Consider the following 20717-nt stretch of genomic DNA (forward strand, 5'->3'; position numbering starts at 1 on the left):
CCACACCTCTGACCTCTAACTCCCAGCAAAAAGAAGGCTCTAAACACCCTGACTCTGAACTCCTCCACATTTACTCTCTCCTCGTAGGCTCTGGTCACTTGCGACCGGTCCTCTACTCGCTGTGCCAGAGACTACGTTTTGGACTTGTGGTGACCGAGCCTTCTCCGTCACTGCTCCAGGGCTGTGGAATGACCTTCGTCAGACTTGACGCTCGACGCTGATACAGCTTCTGTAACTCACTTCACATCTACACTTAAAGCTGACCTTTTTACCAGGGTCTACATCTGATTGCCCTACATCTGAAAAAAAAAACGTTTTTTTTTTTCTTCATTTACTTTTATTGTACTTTTTTGTCTTTTTTCTTTTTTGTCAATTCAAGGTGTACAGCAGCAGCCTTGGGTTTGGAAAGGCAGTTTCTAAATAAAAGTTATTATTATGAAAAAGAACATTCCGAGGCAAATACCTCCTGGAAAGTTAAAAGACCCTCTGTGGTAACTAAAAATCCCAGTGCCTTTCTCGAAAAGAGTAGGGGTGTTACCCTGATGTCCTGGCCAAATTTCACATTGGTCTTTACCCATCATGTTCTCCTCATAATCCCCATCTCTGAACTGGCTTCATCACTCTCATCTCCTCCCCACTGAGAGCTGGAGTGTGGCATCATGCAGGTGGGGCTACACACTGGTGGTGGTGGAGTCAAGTGTCCAGAAAAGTGCTATATAAGTGTAAGGAATTATTATTAATCACATCAATGGACACACGGTGCATGCCATAATAGATTCTGCATGACTCTGGTTCGTATAACGACTAGCAGCGATGAGCAGACTAGCTTGTTCTCCTCATTTCTGCTTTAATGCTAATCGTGCACCTCTGTTTAGGAGGTTCTTTTCACATTGGGCTAGTGACACGACCCAGGTATAATCTTGTGATGTCCGAACACGGCATTCAACCTCCGTTTGGGAGCCCTGTATGAGTTATTTTTAACATAGGATTTGAAATTGCCAATCCAGGATCCACATCTGGTACTTACAAGGTGGTATTTGCCACTCACAATAGTACAGAAGATATCAGTAACTAAATGTCCAGTAACTGGAAACCATTATTACAAAGCAGGGTGGAGTGGTGGCACTGTGGCTTAGGATCTGTGCCTGTGGCTGGAAGGTTACTGGTTCAAATCCTGTGGCCGGCAAGGGAATCCTACTCCATTGGGCCCCTGAGCAAGGCCCTTAACCCCAACCCAGGGGGGCTATACAATAGCTGACCCTGTGCTCTGACCCCAAAATGTCTCTCCCTGTCTGTGTCTCATGGAGAGCAAGTTGGGGTATGTGAAAAGACGAATTCCTTATGCAAGAAATTGTATATGGCTAAGTTATTTTATCTCAACTTTATATTGTTTTATGCGCAGCAACTATAACAACAGGGAGATGGCGACATCTTGTGGCCATAAACTGTATTGTAATCCATTTTAAGGGCATGCTGGGTGTTGAGAATACTAGAAAAGCAAACTCAATTTTAGAGCAAATCCTCTTTATTTTATGTATTTTTTATTGTTTTTTTTCATAACAGCAAGAATCAAATATAGCAGGAATAATAAAATTAGCATAAAACAAATCGCAGCGGAGGACAGAGTACATTATTTAAGCAACTACAAGCAATAATGTAAGTCTTTGATTACACATTAGGAAAAATCCAAGGATCTGTCCTTTCAGCAGATGAAGAAATGTTTGAAATACATTATCAAGCATCACCAAATTGTAATACTCTCAGATAAAACCAGTGGATTGACTTCACTAGTTTAATCGAAACCAGAACTTTGGCTCTTTTACGAATAGGTTTTATAGATGCAGGTGGTTAGGGAAGAGATCAGTTTGACTAGTTGGATTTCTGTTACCTTTGTTTCATCTGCTAAAAGTACAGTTTACAACAGAAAACAAATTTGTGTGACCACTGCAGCTACACACGTGTCTTTCTTACTGTATTTCTGAATTTGTGAGAAAGTATTTAAGATTCCTGAACAATGAACCACTGATTTTTTTCTTAGTATTTTATAATATTATACTGTAGATTTAAAATAAACCTTGCTGTTATTCCACACTCTTCTTCTTGAACATGCAATCTGTTTGACTGATGTAAAGACAATACATTGGTTTATAGTTCTACCCCAGTGGTAGGTACGATCTGCTCTCGAAGGTGATCTTAGGGAGGGCTCAGAGCAGTGTTTTTCGGTCTCAGCGTCTCGAGGGTGTGTCATTATCCTTCCAGTTGGCAAACTACAAGCTGCTGGCAAAAAAGCAGAAGCAACATTTTGCCTTTTCTGAAGGAGGTAAGGAGTGGAACTCCAAGCCACTTCCTGCAAGCAACTTTGTTCAGCCTCTATTTTTTAATAATCTAACAAAATTCCTTGTTAATTATAGACATTTTTTATTCAAAATAAGATCTTATTATTATACATGTTTCTTTCTTTTTTGACTATATACAGAAGTGCAAAAAGTCAACCTTCTTCCCTTAGGCTCCAACACTTTCAAATGCAGCATAATCAACGTTTCAGAGTTTGCTCGCTCAGTGATTACATTTTTCTATACGTAAACTTTTTTTTTTAGTTATTCACAAAGCCCCTCGATTTATTGATTATGCAGCTTTTTTTTTAACAAGGCCTGACATCCAGGGATTTAAAAATATTTAAACAATATTTTACTATTTGAAATGGATACAGTAGAAAATAACTTTTACTCTAACATCTAGGAACTAGATTTATTCTATATAACAGTGACTAGTTACAAACAAAATAAATCATCAAAATATTACTCAACTGTCAGCCATGTTTGTTGCCACAGCAACAAGTTATTTTATTTCTTAGCAATGATTACCTCATTGTAAGATATCCATATAAAATATCTTTGTTCAAAGAATGCAAACAGACCAGAGAAGGAAATGACTGACATTCTTACATTTCACTAAAAAATAAAAATCATTTAGTTTACAATACGAATACTTAATTTGACACTACATGTAAATTCAAACTATGAGTATGGTATGAAGAAAAACTATTTTTAATATTCCATATTCTACAAAAGTTATCAGTAAAATCTAATAAGACAAAAAAAATCTATGAACTAAATATTAAAACAGTATCCAACCTTTAAGTAATATAAAATGAAAACAACCTAATAAAATGTAAGAAACAAACAAGAAAATATATAAATGCAATGAGAAATAAAATAAGTAAAACTCTAGATGTAAGAACTATGCTAAAAATGTTGAGTTTACTACCTACATTGTGATTGAAATTACATCTTAACGGGTTCACACCCACAATGTAATCTAAGGCTTTAATAGATGTACAGTACAATCAGGAAAAATCAACACATCATCCCTGTACTTTTGAAACACATCACTCTTCTTTTTAAAAACCTGCAAAACACTTGGAAGTACGGAAAATTCTAGAACAGAACTCTCACTTCTTCCGATTCAGTGCTAAACTCTCGGAACTTGGCCCCCCCTTCAGCGACCCAGGTCTTCGCTGAACAGAGCTCCACTGATCATCACAAGCTGCAAAAACAACCTTAAAAAAAGGAATACCTTTGGATGAACCCATTAACAAAAACAAAAATAAAAAAATAACCCAACTAATAAAACTTTTTTTGTATTTTTTTTCTTAAAGGCTGTCTAAGGCTATATGCAGTTACTCTTAAAAAATAATAATAATAATAATAATAATAAAAATAAAATCACATATAAAATTCACCCAAACACATATCCCTCCCTGTAACTACTTTAAACATGTCCATTGTACTCAATGATTTGGTTTATCATGCATCTTCTGACAGTGTTTCTTCTCTTTCCATTTAGAGTCTCCATCTCATTGACAGTGACTTGAATGCAACATTCAGTTCAATGCAAAAGTCTTCTCTGTAAAGCATTTATAGTCTGTTGACTGCTGTATCTAAAGAAATCAGAGCTAAGAAACCTGCAAGGCCCTTTTGTGCTCCATCTCAGAAATGGCATCCTCATGCTAGAGGGAAAAAGTACACTGCGTGTTTTACTATGTTTCCATTCAATGTGTTGTACGTTAGGTTTGACTGTAACCTAGTTTGAGCTGTCCTCAACATGTCACCAGCAGAAGATACCACTTCTGAAATGTTTCAGTCACTAAACCAGTAACTGTGCCATCAGTAAACAGCACTAGCCAAAAAATATATATTTAAAAAAAAATCATAAAATGTGGATAAGGTAAAAACAAATAACACTGCAGGGATAATACTCTAGTTTGGATGTACAGTGTATGGCACTTAATGTGTATCCTACAACATGGTAATTAAAGCCAGGATGTGCTTTAAAATATACACAGTTGTGGCTTTTGCTCAGCACATTCATCTGTCATATACCTCCTAAACCTCCTGTTACAATCTATTACGTTAAAAAAAATTGAACCCCTACACAAAGAACACTGTGCATGCACAATTGACTCATCTATAATTGGCATTTTTGTTTAAATACAAGGTGCACTTTTGTTTTCTTTTTTTGTAAACCATGAAACGAAATACATAATAATTAAAAATGAAACAAAAAGTATTTCTTGGTCTACAGAAGTACCAATACATTTTCGACAGGATTAAGTACACTACTGTCAACCTTTTCATTCAGAATGTGTGGTGTTGAATTCCTTTGTGCATATATAGAAATGTATGCATCAATACTGCTTAGAAAAGGCAGACAGTACTGTATGCCGGACAGTAACACAGTTCAACTCCGCTCTACAATTAGTTGAAGATAGACTATAGGTGTCAAGTGTGCGGTATATATATTCATTTCTTCTGCCCTTCGCTCACTGTTGTTAGCATGCATTACATCAATGATTTCCCACTGAAGGAAGCTGTGTTGGTCGATGTTATTTACACAACAGATGATCATTTGTCCTGAATGGTACACCAGCACACATTTCGTTTTGTGTATGATCTGAAAAACAACAAGAACAGAAACAGGACTTAAAACACCCAGCTGGAAATAACAGACACAGAGATGACTAAAGCACTGCCTTCTAAAGTCTCCTAAACTCAGCCACGGGGCAGCAAACAGCACTGAAAACGGCACTGTCATGCTGTCATCTTGATCTGTGTTTTTTATTAGTTAGATACACTCTTTAGCCTATAGCGACATAACATACAGCATAAACAACTTCATTTTGAATGTAGTGGTGTTTGAATATATATATATATTATAAGTTTCTGAAAGGTCAGTCATCCTGGTGCAAAAGTAATGTGGTAGTCTGTCAGTCCATTAATTGTTCTAAAAGCAAATAATTTTGCGGTGAAGTAAGAAGAGGACTCTTCACATCACTGCCATTTAATCTCTATTAAAATATCAAATATATATATATATTTCCTAGAAATACAATATTGCACTGTATCAACAGCTCTGGAGCTATACTGCCCTCTAGTGTAAGGAAATACAAAAGAGAAGCAAAAGAAAAACGTGAACAGCACTTTTAGTTTGCAACAGAATAACCACAGTTGATGAATAAAGGCAGTAAAGGGCACTGAAATCACCTCAGATTATCAGCATTATGTTTTCACAGCTCTAAATGATTGTAAATATAATAGGAGTGAATAGAGGAACCATAAATATTGGTAGAATACACTGGAAATACAGTTGAAACTGTACCAAATATATCGGTGTCTGACATAGATGGGTGAGGCAGACAAATTTTTCTTGAAAGAAAAGAACCATTTGAGACATTATTAGAGCCGAATGGTGGGTTCTCACTTGAGCATGTCTGACACATCTTACTGTATATGGTATAAACCCAGACGAGTACCACATTTACACACATTCAGGTTTGTTTAGAAATACACTTACTACGACATACCAAGGAATATAAATGGCAGCTCAAAGGCCAACAGGATGTTGTTATTTCTGGGGTATTATTCTGATAACCCACCATGTGTGAGCAACACAACTTCAGAAAAAAAAAACTTAATCCATCTCATCAACTCTATTTCAGCCCATCTCACTACCACACCTGTGCTCATTCCATCATGTCTGCCAAATCTGAGCTTCCCAAAGGCTTATATCACTTTTAGATTTGGGCACTAATATGGACAAATGTTTTTGCTGTCCAAAGCAATGATGAGGTAACTACTGTGCTCCACAGTATGTCACTATGAAGCTTCAGACTACAAGCTGTAGGTATTAAACATAATGTAGACCAGAAATCCTCCCTCCTAGCCCTGAAGAGTGTAAAGTGTCAACCACCAATTATGACCAATTACATCAATAACTGATTCAATTCAGTCACTAAGATTAAAAGAAACCTGTAACGAAAGCCTTCTTTCCAGACCCTATGCAGACGACACAATCCAGGGAAAAGTGAAGAAAACACGGGGAAAAAGTCATGCAGGATACGGGGATGAAAACAGGGGGGCCTGTCCACGGAGTGCTGGTGGTCGGGGGAGGTGAGGCCGAGGGAAACAATCCGGGGATGAGTCAAAAGCGGAATCCAAAGACAGGGCAAAAGTCTAAAGCCAGGCGATCCATCCGGGACTGACGATTAAAAACCAGAGCCGGGTCGGGACCGGCAGGGGAAACGGGAACGGGAATGGGAACAGAAACAAAAAGCATAACGGAGCCAGGCGCATCCAGGTCCCGGGCTCGCATGATGCAGAAACCAACGTCAGCGTCTGGCTTTTAAGGTGGGCTGGAAGGAGGCTGGAACAGGGGGCAGGTGCACAAAATCAGGTCCGAAGTGAAAGAGCCGGAGCGCCCTTAAGGGGGGGGGGGACTACACTCGTGACAAAACCCTAGAATGCCCAGGAATGAGGAATGCTGCTTTAAAATGTCATTCACGTAGGATTTCTTGACAAAGGAAAAATAAAATTCAATGTATTAAAATGTAATGCTCAATTATTTAAAAATATTTTCTGAATTGCCAGTAGCAGCTTGGGCAAAGTAACTTGTCTATACATGATTTTATATTCCACGCATTTGTAATGAGCAAGTTAAGCAAGCTCTCGAGATCTTCTGAAAAGCTGTTAATTAGTGTTTCTGTGCCATCGTCTTGTCTTTATGAAGCACAACCGCCCTTTGTGTAATGATCTGAAGACGTCTGGAAGTACTCCTATCAAAAAGTAAAATGAGGAAATAGAGCACAAGGTTTTAAAAAGGGAAATGAAAAAGAGAACTTACTGTTCTGTGTAGAGCTTCCTACATCTGAGTAACGTACTTGTGGCTAGTCAGATGATCTGCAGATATTATTGGAATCTAAAAATAAAAAAATTAAAAAATAACTTCTAAGAACTACAAACTCTCAAAGTTTAAAGCTGCACTTCAAACATTAATAGAACTCATTCACAATTGAAACATTCCCCATTGCACAGTACTTGGAAAAGAAAAATGAATTTACATACTGATTGGCACGTGACTGTAATCCTACTTGTAAACACAGAATTTTAAATAGGAGCCATACGTTATTTTAGTGCTGTTGACCAAATCTAAACAGTGTTAAAAGCTGACAGGAGGGTAAGAGGAAGAGAGGGTTATAGTTCCCCCATGCAGACCCCACTTTCCTTCTTGTTGACCTCCACAGAGAGATTGGATCTGGTTTTGATGAATTATGAAAATAGATGCAAATTTACTGAAAACCTCAAAAAGTCAATTAGGAATTGATCATATTATGTGATTTGCCGTTGATATGTGGCGATAATGTGAAAAAACAATCTAGCAAAAACAATTTGGGCTCTTGACTCATCCAATCAAATGAACTCCTGGCCATCACACTTCTAAATGTTGACTACAACGGATCTCTTATATCATGTCTAGGGAATCTTAGCAGGTGCAATGGCTTAATCCACTTTCATACTTTGGCATATATTTGCACAAATATTTCAGCTGTAAAAAGCAAATGTTTAGTATGACGAGGTAGTTACAGTATGCCAAAGTATGTCAATTTGAAGCTGGAGTCCAGGCGTGCAAATACTGCACAAACTGCATACATTGCACATACAGATCTTAAGCAAAAACTACCTCATACATACCAAATGCATGTATTCGTAGGTAGTCAACTTTGATAAGGGAGATTCCTCAAATGAGAAAGGACAAAAATTGCACATTAAAATTATGTACTACATTCAAATGAACATTAAAATAAAGACAGTAAGCTCTACAGTAAGGTTAATCATTTTCTAGGCTGGGTGAGTGTGAATGAAACTACATACAAAATACTGAACTTCTGTCATGAATTCTTCAGTGAATGCACTGCCTGAATAGTCGAAAAGTTTTCATTTAATCGATATACTATGGAAGCTCGTGACTCCTGGACCCACTAAATCCGTGGCACTGACCAACAGCTATGGCACGAAACATAAGCTAAATGGCATACAGAAAGATAGGCAGTGTGAAAAAAAAGGATCAACAGATAAGTGTATTGTCCTTTTTAAACACCTTCACTAAGGTGTAAGGGCCAGCCTGGTGAGTTTACCCCCTCACATCCCCTCCCCAGTACTGTAGCCGTAACGAGAAAAAGGACTCTTGGTCTCCCTTCCTTAGTTTTCTGTGTCACAGATGTTGCTCAGCTCCAACGCCTGGCAGAGTGTCCGAGGACAATGATTCTCAAAAAGTGCAATGATTCTCATGGTGCAAAACAGCGATGGGGTTTAATTGAGCGTACGGTGTCAGTGTAGGCCAACAAGAGGGATTCTCTTTCCCCAGTATTAAAACTGCTCTTGGGAGTCGCTCTGTATGGAGAGAGGAAGCTGTAGATGAGCTAACCTGGCCGGCTGTGGCTGTTGCGAAGGGAACACTTGTGGCAGATGTTGTTGCTGCGGACACAGTGGCGGGCGTAGCACCGTGCATCATGGGAACTTTCGGAGGGAGAATCACATAAGCAAACAGACAGAAGAGTGTAGCAATATGGGTAACGACGCAAACGTGTGGTAGAGAGTATTAAGGCATGGTAGAGTTATACCAGCAATAAGCCATGTGAATATTAAGTTATTATTATCAGCAGGAGACATGCAATTATAATGCAAAGCAGGGAAATCATTCCAAGATGTGCAGTAAACGGAACAAAAATATATATTTTTTAAAAATGTCATTTTTAGTTTGTCTGCAAAAAAATACTTAATTCTGCATACATGCATTTAATAATTAGCAGTCAACAGTTTTTTCTACTAAAATAACACATCATAACATCCACCATATATACATAGAAAGTCATGTACAATACTAACATACAAATTATTTTCTGCTAGGAATTTAATATCCAAAATCTTTTAATTGTGCTAAAAATGTTATTCAGGAAAAAAAAAACAATCACACTACGTAGTCATAAACGGACCTTTCATCTGAGACTCACAACCCACCAAAATACACAGGCCATGATCACAGAGACAGGATTTAACAACTGCAGGATGACATGACCGCTTGCTTTTTAAAAAAAATGTGAAGCATTACTTGGATTTCAACTTTTGTATCAAATGGAGAGGTGTTAGTGGAAAAAGGTGGCACAGCGCACCGTGGTAGAGATGAGGGCACCCGTGGACTTTGTTGGAGTGTGAGCACTTGGAAACACTTACGGAATTAGGAAAGAAAGCTGGCACCTACCAACACTTGTTGCAGGTGTCATGCACAAAATCGAGCCTGCCCATCATGCATTGCAACAGGAAGGTGGATTGGAAAGGGGAAAAGAATCAAAACAACCCATCACAAGTGTAATTAGAAAAATAAATATTTGAACAAGAAAGAAAATGTTGTTATGGGAACAGCTGCATAAATATTAAAAGCACAATCAATTCACATAGTCATCAGCTACTCAAGAGTGCTTGTTTCAAGGAACAACATGGTGTTAATCTTGCCAAGTGCTGGTAAACATTCAGACACATAATTCTGCTCAAACATTTGGGCTGTTTCAAAATTGTTTTGGGTTTTACTTATGACTGATGTAAAGTGTAATACGTACTGTAATATTTTCACTATGTCAGACAACAGTTTGTTTTTTGCTTTATGTTTTGAATTGATTATTGCAGCTTTCATGCAGGAAGTGTACAGCCGATGTCTTGTAAACCCAGATAAACTAGTTGGCTACACATTTCTCTCTGACTCTGGCTAATCCCACCAATCAGATTCATGTCAGGAGCCTGAGGTGGCCTTTCAAGAACTCTGGCATCCACCTTGGATTCTAATTTCCTTTTCATTGAAAAATTAGAAATATCTATGGACTGATACTTTTGTTGCATTCATCTTATAAAATAGAAATAACCCAAATGTTTGTACCAGTCTGTACCTGAAGTGACACATGTGAAACAACTCATTTCAGGTACTATTCACCTGGCTAACCTTAGAGGTTACCCCATTAAACAGTTTTAAAATGACTGCACCCAACATCTAAACTGTCAGCTTTCTTAAAGTCCAACCTAAGCAAAACTATCTTGCAGACAATAGCTGGGTGAATTAATTGTTTTTCAAAGCCTATCTTCTGGATTATTCAGTAGGTAAAAAAGATCACTTTGACCTTTCTAACAGTATTAATGTATTAGAACATTAGCTGATTCCTTTATGGAATACAAAGTTTTCTATAATTAGCACAACTCTCAATCTATAATTACACCGAACTAGTAAAACGCCTACATAAGTTTAAGGTTTTCAAGCTACTACTGACCTTAAACATAGAAAAATCTAAGTAAAATTAAATAATAATGAAAAGTATCAAAGACTTAAAAAAGGAACACCTTTAAATATTATGAAAAATTATTTCTGTCTAATGACTACTGTAATTGTCGCCGTAAAAATTATTATCAGACACATGATGGGAAAATGGTCATTGATCACTGTTAATACCATCCTTACACGAGGGGAAAAAAAAGACTCTTTAAGCATGCTGTGCATTCAGCCAGGATAGTCCAGGTGGATACTCAGATCTCAGTACAGGATCTGTTAGCACATACAAAACTGCAGAGGAATGTGAAGCACATGAATCTTAAAGCTGCAGTGACATTTCAGAAGAGGGCGCAAAATTAAAAAAATAACTGACAATGATTGCTGAAGGACCCACCCGATCTGAAAAGCCATCAAACAAACTAAAGGAGGAATCTATCCGGTCCCATTCTATTCAGAGTGTCTGTACTGGGAAGGATCACGACAATCTACAGGCTATCTCAGGAGCGCAAGGTAACTAACTAATGAGTAACTAATGAGTGCTCTCCAACTGAATGGGACACCAGTCCGCCCCTCGGCCGTGGTTAACAGCTCAATTCAGAATCACCAAGTAAAGCTATCACTGTCAAACCTGCCACTAAGAGCACCCAGAAAAAAAAAAAACAGGCAAGTTTAGAGCACAACATGCAAGCTCCACACAGACAGATCTGTCGGCCGGTGCTCACTGTCATGCCTCCATACTGCCCTAGGGGAATCTAAATTTGGAGAATTGATCAGAGTGTGTGTTCTGGTTGCTCAAAATCCCGTTTTGTTGCAGTAATAAAATAACAGATTGGAATAACAGCTCCATTTTACTTATTTAGTTAGGTGCGGTAACTGTGAAAAGCCTGGTTATGATTGAAATATGTGGTCTTTTGACCAGATCATATCAAATAGTTATGGTTACCAAGGGATAAATGTAGCAACAGTTAAATATATGAAATTTTTACCATCATCTGTAATCACTTAAAACTGTGTGGCCACACTAAACTGGTGCCGATACATCACTTTCATACTTTTATTTTTAAAACAACTGAGATGTTGTCTGAGATGCATTCTCGTTGTAAATAAGATATTATAAAACAACAATTCATGATTTCTGAACAAAAGCTACAAAAACGGGCAAGACTAAATAAAACACAGCAAGGCTGCTTGTTTAATTTTAAGTTATACATTGCAGTGAATCTACAATCCCACAATGCCCTGAGCAAACTGTATAATGTTCCCTGCAATCAATATCATTTTATTTTTAGAATGTCCTTTACAATATCCAATAAACTGTCAGGGAGGTTTGATCAAAACTAACCTCGATATCACAGAAAGCTTTACAAACTGATGTCAAGGACAACAGTTAACCTTGGTTGTGCTTTTAAAAGGGACCAGCAGCAATCATGCTTAATCAAACCATTTCAGTGAAGAAAGCTATAAGCAAAGGAGCCCAAAGAAAGGAGAACAGGCCATCTCAAATTCCACTAGAAAACAGTAATCTTGGATTTGATTTTTAACCATTAGGAATCCAGATTTAACAATGAATGAGACTCTGAGCACCCAATAACTATCCCGCAAAGAAAAGAGATCTCATACGAAAGTTCATGACTGTTCTCCCGATTCTCTGCTGTTGTAAAAAGTAAGGAGGAAAATGGTATTCCTGTAAGTTCATGTCAATGAACACCCGAAACTGTATGTAAGGGGGTTATCGAATAAAGACAAACAAGTGTTAATCTGTAAGTGCTATATGAAATCATCTGCCCTCGCTTGTCTACGGAGTCTCACAGTAAGCAGACGCTCCTACCTGATGGGATAAATGCGGTTTGTTGCTGAAACTGCATGTTAGCAAGAGCCTGTTGGTATTGGAAAACACCAGTATTAAAGACAGTGGCGGCACCATTGGTTTTTTCAAGAGCGGGTCTCTTTGGTAATGGAGGGAGCACACCGGGCGGTATTCCCTGCAAACGAGGATGTGCAACAGAAAGAAAGGAGGGGAAAAAGGAGCAGAATGAAAATAAAAAGAAAGAAAATAAACAGTTATCAGTAGAGGACAAAAACAGTCTCCCATCACCTTCTCTAGCAACCAGCAAGCAAGCAGCAGACTGAACTACTTAAAAAAGCAAGACATCTCTACTAACTAAAACAACAACAACAACAATAACAACAATAATAATAATAATAATAATAATAATAATAATAATAATAATAATAATAATAACGCTGAACAAAGCAAGCATTTCTCTAACAGAAATTAATACAAAAATTGGAGCTGTATGTTAAAAAGCATCTTCATGTTTAAATAATACAAAGCAACAGCCCTATGGTAACAAAAATGATATTAAAACAGAAAGCTGCACTGCTAGCTCCATGAGAATCAACAGTGAAAGCCAAGTTAATTCTTACACTAGCAAGTGATTTATAAAGATCCAACAGGAATATAACACATTAAACCCCAGACTTTTAACCCCCAAATTAGACATGCAAAACTGGAAACAATACATGCAAGATATTTAAATACTAAACATTTAAATCCTTTTTAACTAGAGCCATGCCAACCACACAGATACAGATACTACAAATACAGTTTAAAGAACCCTCTCCATATTTAGTTAGAAAAGTCTACAGGTGATGAACTGATTGTGGTTAAATTTACAAAAAAAAATCTGTTCAATTATTAAATTGATATTTTAATATGAAATTACAAAAATCCCAAAAATTTAATTTACTCTGAAAATGCCACAATCAATTTATCACCATGAATGAAATATTTGCAACAAAAAATAACAATAGTAATTAATTGAACAATGTTTTAGTCAAAACTTGTATCTACAATAAAGCTACATGCCAAGCTAAAAGGTGAAAGGTCATAGTACCAGGTCAAAGGTTGCCTCGAGGGGTCGCTTCAGTGATTTGACAGCCGACTGAGTCTTAATTAGCAGGCAGCGAGCACATGATGGCAATGGGCCAATGGGGTTCAAGCGCATTAACATAAACAGCAAGCAGAGGTGCATCATGGGGGCAGCAGTGCATTTTGGGTAGGTGAGAAAAAAACAAATAAAAAACAAATCATCGGAATGCAATATACAACGAATAACAAGACTAAGCATGCACAATAAAGGCACTACTGTTGTTATTGTAAGACTAAAGACCTGTAGTTAATTACAAACAAGGTAATTCTAATGAAACAGATTTTGCCTGTGCTGCTTTTTTCTTTGGTTTTTGCTCAACAATTGTAGGGTTATCGGGTTTAAGCAACAAAACACGGACTCAGTTCTTCAGCTAGCTGGAGCTACACATATCACAAAACAGTGCTAACATGACCTTCTACCTACGGATCAAGTTAGGCGGCTGTGTGAAGGAGACTTATAACATTACAAAGAGCTGAGCACAGGGAGAAGGGAGGCACTGGTTCAAACGCAAAGAGGAATGCCGTCCTAATCTCGTAACGCAATCATGCGGCAGGCGCTGCCTGGCGATGCGAAACCCTAAAGAATCTCTACGGTAAAAGTAGGGCCACCTCGCAGAGCTCTACGCCCCGTGCCGTTTCTGCTCGCCGTTCCTTAAGGACGAGGTCGTCCCGGCAGAGCTGCACTGGGAGGCTCAGAGAAAGACGAGAGGGGCGCCTGCAAGGGGAGGCCGCAGGGGCGCTGGCACCTACCATGGCAGCGGCGGTGGCGGCCTGGGCCGCAGCGGCCTGGTTGACCTGGTGCTGGGCGGCCTTGATCTTGGCCTGCAGGTGCGCCGGCGGGTGGAAGTACTTGCACTTCTCCCGGGAGCAGCGGCCCTTGATGTAGTCCATGCACACCGTGACCGTGTTGTCATTGGTGTCGATCATGGCGCTGTCGGAGGGGTGAGCGAAGCGGCAGTCGTTTTCCCCTCTTGTGCAATTTCCGCGCTGGTACTCCCGGCACACCTGCAAAAGGGAAACCCCCCCCCCCCCCCGGGGTGAGCGGGCAAGAAAACCGACGTGTCCTCGTGTGTCCTGAGGCAGCAGGGATACAGCGGCGCCGTCGCTCGGCTTGCGGCGGCCTCCCAGCCCAACTACGGCTCGAGGAGAAGAAGGAACTCCCCCCCTGCAGCACGACTGGGAACGCAGATAAAACTTCACACAGGACCACGGCGGTCAGCCACTGCTCTCACACGTACACATTCACATCATCCGGGAGTGAGAGGTTCGAGCGGGCAGCTGTGCCAGTGTGCGCTGGCTGCAAAGGCACAAGCACCTGTCAACTCCAGACTGAAAGGGAGAAAGGAGAAGCACACAGAAGAAGACTCGTCTGCCGAAACGCGGTGCTTCTCCTTTATTTCTCAGTGTGGAATGAATTTTTACTTGTTCCTCATCTATGAATGAGAACTCACACATCCATAGCACATTTCCTAATGGAGACAAAATCTGACAAGAACCTCTGACAGCCACTGTTTTCATTCCAGCACGTGTTATGACACTCCAATGCAGTCTTAAAGCCCTAGCACGGCATTATACCAAATGTATCCGCACCCCTCGGCAGATGCCTCAATGTAAAATCTTATTTTACGTGGGGCTGCTGCTCAATATGGAGCCTCATTCTACTGCTGATGAAGTTACTTTTCTTCCTATTCATTTTGTAAGAAGAGATTAGAAGGTGAGAAGAAATGATATTAGAAGAAATGGAATAAAGGTAATTTAATGAGATAATTAGCACTCATCATCCTTGAATTGCTCGACCTGTTTAGCCGTATGATTAACCGAGAAGATACTCTGATAAACTAATAAAATGCAACAATTTATGTTTTATACCAATAGCCCATTGGGCACATTTCTGATGCTAAAACCGCTCTGCATTAGTATATGAATCCTGTCCTCCATAAACTCCATGAATGGGCTTCAGAAAAAAAGTATGATGATTTAAGGGAAACTGTCCTGGACACAACTATACCTTTTGTGCAGTTTGGGTCAACCTTACTACTCTGCGGCACATTAACAAAGTCTTCCTGTAGCCAGTCCTGAAGTTGCGGTTTTCCACTAGGACAATGCGAGACTGGACCATGCTAGGGTTAAAACTTGTAAACCTCAAGACAATAATGTCGACATCACGCCATGGCCGATATCAACAGGAGCCAATTACAGCTGGCTAAACCTCCCCAGCTGACTGCAGCTGACTAGAAAGAGTCTGTCTGTCCGTCCAGCGCTGAACTGGACTGTAATGCAACACTGTCCTTGTTAATGCCCAGGGGTGAGTCACCTCGGACTAACATGATATCAATTTGACAGTGTGTCAAGCTTCCTAGTGAAAACTTATCACGTTTCTTTAAGCTGTATTTCTGTTCCCATTTTCAGAGTTTGTGTGCTATCTACACTTACCATATTCGATTAAATACATTAGATCTGAGTGTCGCGTTTCTGCTGTGCATTAGTATAAACGCAAATACACATGAAAGTGGCAATGACATGGCATAAGTGCTTTGTCATAACATAAAGCACTATTTAAAGACATGATGTAGGAAGATGATTACAGATGCCGATTCAGCGTCATTAGAAGTTAGCTGTATTGCAGGAAGATAAAATGTTATATATAATTATGTATATAGCTATTTGTACATAGTGTGGTATAAATTGCTGGTATCTTGACTTTTTTATGACTTTATTCCCTCAGTGTACCACTGAATTTAAATAGGTTTTACTTCCTAGTGACCACTAGAGGGCACTCCTTTTCTGTTGTTCAAAGGAGGTCTTGGCACTGTGTAATATTTGACTGCTTCTGTAGGAAGACCAAATACTGTAGTCAATAAACCTTTGAACGAAATACAATATTTATTCCTTTAAAAAAATCTGAAACTGAGCCCTGTAATGTATTAATAAATCTGAGATCCTCTGCTGCAGGGCGGCCTCAGTGACAGGCAGTGAGAAATGTTCAAATAGAAATTATTTTATGAATTTTCATGCATTTGAGACAAGCATAAAAATAAAGGAATGAAAAATGAAAAGGGGTGGAATTTGTAGAAAAGGTAATATTTTTACAAATTAAAAATTGTGCCTTATATTTCCCTTATTGTGCCTTTAAGTGCATACGAACAGGAGCGATATGGAATACATTTTTCAAGCCTTACACATTAAGTTCAAACTTAATGAATGAGTCACATTTGTGACTCCAAAACGCAAAACAAAACTAAGAAAAGTAGTAAATTCACTGCATATTCAGTTCTGCATTTGAAAATCTATTTCAAAAGGGAACCAAGGCTTAATTTTAGTTCTGCAAACAAAGTCTTGCATTGACTTTGACCTACTCGACAGGATGTTGATTTAGAATGGTCATTTAGAACTTCTAATGTGGATCAACTGCACCAGTTTTCTCATTTTAGGAATGAACAGGATGACAGATTCTGCAAGTGAAAAAAGAAAGCCACCCACAAGTGCTAGCAAAACCTACTGCCGACTGCTTTTCTAGACCGTTTTGAAGTCTGTTTTGCAGGGGTGAATAGACAGCTTACTTAGAGTAAAACTGCTATTTCCAGCACAGTATCAACGATGCTGTAAGAGACCTAATGCCAGCCAAGTCCTGTGCCTTCGATAATAAGTTAGTTTTCTATTGATTTTCTTCCCGTTTAGCTTCTGATGATAGATTCACAAGTACTACATGCTTTCTCAAATACTGAGCCGGTGTCTACTACCTTAATTGGTTAAAGATGCAGACCACTGTACATCTTATTTTTTAACGATTTCTCAATTGTGCAGTTGCCAACGATACATGTACTTATTCAGAATGGAAATAACTGACTTTCTAATGTACTGTGATGCCTTGAAGCAGATGACCAGAACAGCACCCTCGAACATTTTTGATCAAGTCAACAGATTTCTGTGTAGCAGAAACACAGAGCAGAAGCCTTTAAAAAGTAGCAGGGTTTGCACATTCTACATCATATATTTTTGTACATATTTTGTATGTTTGTACACGTACATATAATATATACTTACGGCAACGTTATGCTGTCTTATTTATGTCTTCATTTACAGAAATGTGCAACAGATCTGTTTACCAGCATCTCCACAGCACACTCCTGACCACATACACCTTTATCTATTCACGTGCGCTGAAGATGAGTCATTAATTTAATCACTGAAGATGCTACTAGAAATTCAATAAATAATCCAAGCTGAACTTTCTGTCGAACTCATCCGTAGGAAGGCTTCAAGTTCAAGATTATGGGAAGTGCAACTGTCAAGACGCACTCTTACTTCACAGCACATTCCAAAAACACAACAGGATGTTTGATTGCATGTGAACGGATCAGCACTGCTGCACTTTCAGGTCATTTCTGCTGTTTGTGCCTCCTTTCCTCCTCCTCCTCCTCCATGTGTAACAGGCATACCATAGAGTCGTGGAAGTGAAGTCAGCCCCCTTGAAACCCGGGCCAGGGCGGAGCCCCGCTCTGAGCTCGCTGCCGTCTCACACGCACGAAGCAGAAGCCTTCGGAAAAGTGGCAGGGAGGGGCGCCGTGTTTGCTCTGGGCCCTGAGCGACCGTGACCGAAACCAGGCAGGGGCGCAGCAGAGCCGCGTGCAACTACCCGGAGGGAGGCCACGAACACAGCCGGGCGGCCGTGAAGCAGAGCGCCTCCCCCGAGACTGAAGCTGCAGTGCAGAGGAGGAGCTTGCAATTAGCTGCGCCCCCTCGTCCGAGACACCGAGCGCCCCGAGAATCGAAGCGGCCGGGGCGTTGGGATTGAGATCGACCCAGGTCACCCCAGACCTGCGGACGAGGAGGAGGAGGAGGGGGAGGGGGAGAAAGTCACCGCGATGCAGCCGCCTTACCTCCAGCCTGTCGGTCCTCATGAGCTTCTGCGCAGCGGCGGCGGCCGCAGAAGGCACAGGGACGCCATGGTTGCCCGTGACCAGGACCGGGGCGCTGGGCAGAATCTCCGCAGGGACCAGGCCGGGAGACACGGGCCCCAGGTAGGGGTTGAAGGCTGCAGCTGCTGTAGCGTTGGTGGCTAGGCTTGGCGTGACAGAGAACATTGGCTGCAAGACAAGACAGCAGGGGGCGCCACTGAGCAGGAGGAGCGCGATTTAGGCCGAATACTTAACCCGCACTTTCCCACACCACAGGTCCCCCCGCCCCCCAGCTGCAAAGAAAGTGCTTCAAGGACGACCACTTCTTCCACTTCCACTTTCTGTGCTATGAGAAAAGCTTGGCTATCAGCAGGTGAAGCAAACCTTGAGAACCAACAAGCTGGAGAAAGCATGGGGTCAGCACCCAACTGTTAGTGACCTGTACCAAGCAACAGGCTCTGTTCTATGAGCTTTGTAACTGGGAATAAAACATTACGAAGGGCAGCAATATTATTCCAGTCACTGGTTAAAATAAGACCGTATCACCTTGTCCTTGACCTCATCAAGTCTCTAATGCCAGAAAAGCAAAGGATAACTTGTAGGTGCTTTGATTTTTTTACAGCGCATGCTGCATGCTGTCAGCAGCCTCTTCTGGCTTCTTGATTTTTAAAACACGCGTCAACATTTAATCGAAGGTCGGTGATCGTTCTGAAATTGAGAAGTCTACCAGCAGGACAAAAATATTTTTTGAAAAAAAGTTCTGCTTTTGAAAAGCAGCTCTGAAAAGACTAATATTTAAACATTTCCACAGGCATTCCAGTTAAGACAGATGCAGGATAATACATTGCAAGAGGGATAATGCACTGGGTAGCTTGTGGCTTTTTAGGATAGTGCCAATTTTAACCTCTAGTGATGGGATTACAATTAACTTTGTCTTTTTAATTTCAAGTATCTAGGAGCCTCAGATATTAATGTGAACTAATTAGATCATCTTCAATGATAAATCATGCATGAAATTAAAATAAGCTCCCACACTAAAAAAAATGCTTTTCTTTCTTCTCTGCTATTCTTCATTCCACTCTCCTTGTGATTTAGTATAGGGCTTGAACGTAATTTTAAGATCCATTACATATCACTTTTCAGAGCTTTCGTTACTCCCTCTAAAGTACATCTCCTTCAAACATTTAGCTTTCACTTATTCTGTCTCAGACAAGATAAGAAGCTTGACTGCTCCTGCGGAAACATTACCTTCTCCCTCCCCCTAAAGAGAAATAGAGCAGGAGAGTGAGACGGTAAAAGAATGCTGTCTTTTTTGGCACAATGAGAAGAAAATCTTTACATGCATCAAGGAGAAATCTAACCTATGTTTGAAATCTGCTAAACATATTTTTTTTTTGCTTAGCTTTCCATTTAAATTGCTTTGTGCTGCAGTTAATCTTACCCGGCCTTGTAAAGCATAAGCAAAAGCTTCTTTTACAGGTATGAAAGAAGGCTTGCTCAGGTTTTTATTTAGAGGAGCAAGCCCTGACACTTGGACCCTACCCTGAATTTCACCTGGAGATGTAATGCAGAGAAAATGAATGCTGTGTCCTGCAGGACTACACACCAGTTCAAAAGCAGAGGATGGACAGAAGGTTCAGACAGAGAGGAGATACGCTCCCTCAGCAGAGAGAGTGATATATACCTTCTAACACACTGTATTAATATTTATATTAATTAAAATATATATAAGCCTCTGGCTTACATTAATAAAACATTTATCACCACATGCAGAACATTGTCCAAAATGAATACAAATCATATTTAATCACATGTGCAACTATTAAAGGCTTTTATGAGCAAATAATTTCTTATGTCTGATAAATGGAGGAACTGGGAAAAGTCTTTGGACAGAAAAAGAAAATGCTGCAGAGCTATAGATAACAGAGCCCTACATCTGTGGGAGTACACATGAGAAAGCATCACTTTTCTTTGGCTGAAACCCTCGGTGATTATCAGTGCAACTACTTCCCATCTCTGTCCCAGAGTCCTGAGAGGACCCAAGCTCTGACACTGCACCCACTAGCTCTCTCCCAGCCTCCAGACACCGAGCCAATGAGCCAGGCTGGGATTCGTCCCAGAGCTGTCCCAGACACCCGGATCATCTTACAGCACACAGCCTGCAATGGGCTGGCACACAGGGCAGCTTCAAAACAGCACAGGCATACAACCAACGCTCTGTCTCAGGACCACTACTCATC

At 40.1% G+C, this 20717-nt stretch overlaps 1 protein-coding gene across 22 annotated transcripts in view; it reads right to left on the bottom strand.

The window, feature by feature from the left end:
* Positions 1–1507: 1507 nt before the first annotated feature.
* Positions 1508–20717, bottom strand: part of mbnl1 (muscleblind-like splicing regulator 1) — an 88153-nt gene continuing 68943 nt past the window's right edge. For 10 of the 22 annotated variants that reach the window (XM_088620123.1, XM_088620241.1, XM_088620097.1 and 7 more), the window contains 9 exons: positions 18460–18666; positions 14330–14584; positions 13545–13598; positions 12476–12629; positions 9595–9630; positions 8761–8852; positions 8028–8072; positions 7180–7254; positions 1508–4953 (listed from right to left, as the gene is read on the bottom strand). In XM_088620123.1, coding sequence (XP_088476249.1) covers positions 7198–7254; positions 8028–8072; positions 8761–8852; positions 9595–9630; positions 12476–12629; positions 13545–13598; positions 14330–14584; positions 18460–18666 — 900 coding nt within the window. In that variant the 3' untranslated portion in view covers positions 1508–4953; positions 7180–7197. The remainder of the gene's footprint in view (positions 4954–7179; positions 7255–8027; positions 8073–8760; positions 8853–9594; positions 9631–12475; positions 12630–13544; positions 13599–14329; positions 14585–18459; positions 18667–20717) is intronic. The other 12 variants (XM_088620221.1, XM_088620131.1, XM_088620141.1 and 9 more) reach the window with 12 other exon arrangements.

This window comes from Lepisosteus platostomus, chromosome 2 (assembly GCF_059453375.1).
Source record: "Lepisosteus platostomus isolate fLepPlt1 chromosome 2, fLepPlt1.hap1, whole genome shotgun sequence".
Lineage (NCBI taxonomy): Eukaryota > Metazoa > Chordata > Actinopteri > Semionotiformes > Lepisosteidae > Lepisosteus > Lepisosteus platostomus.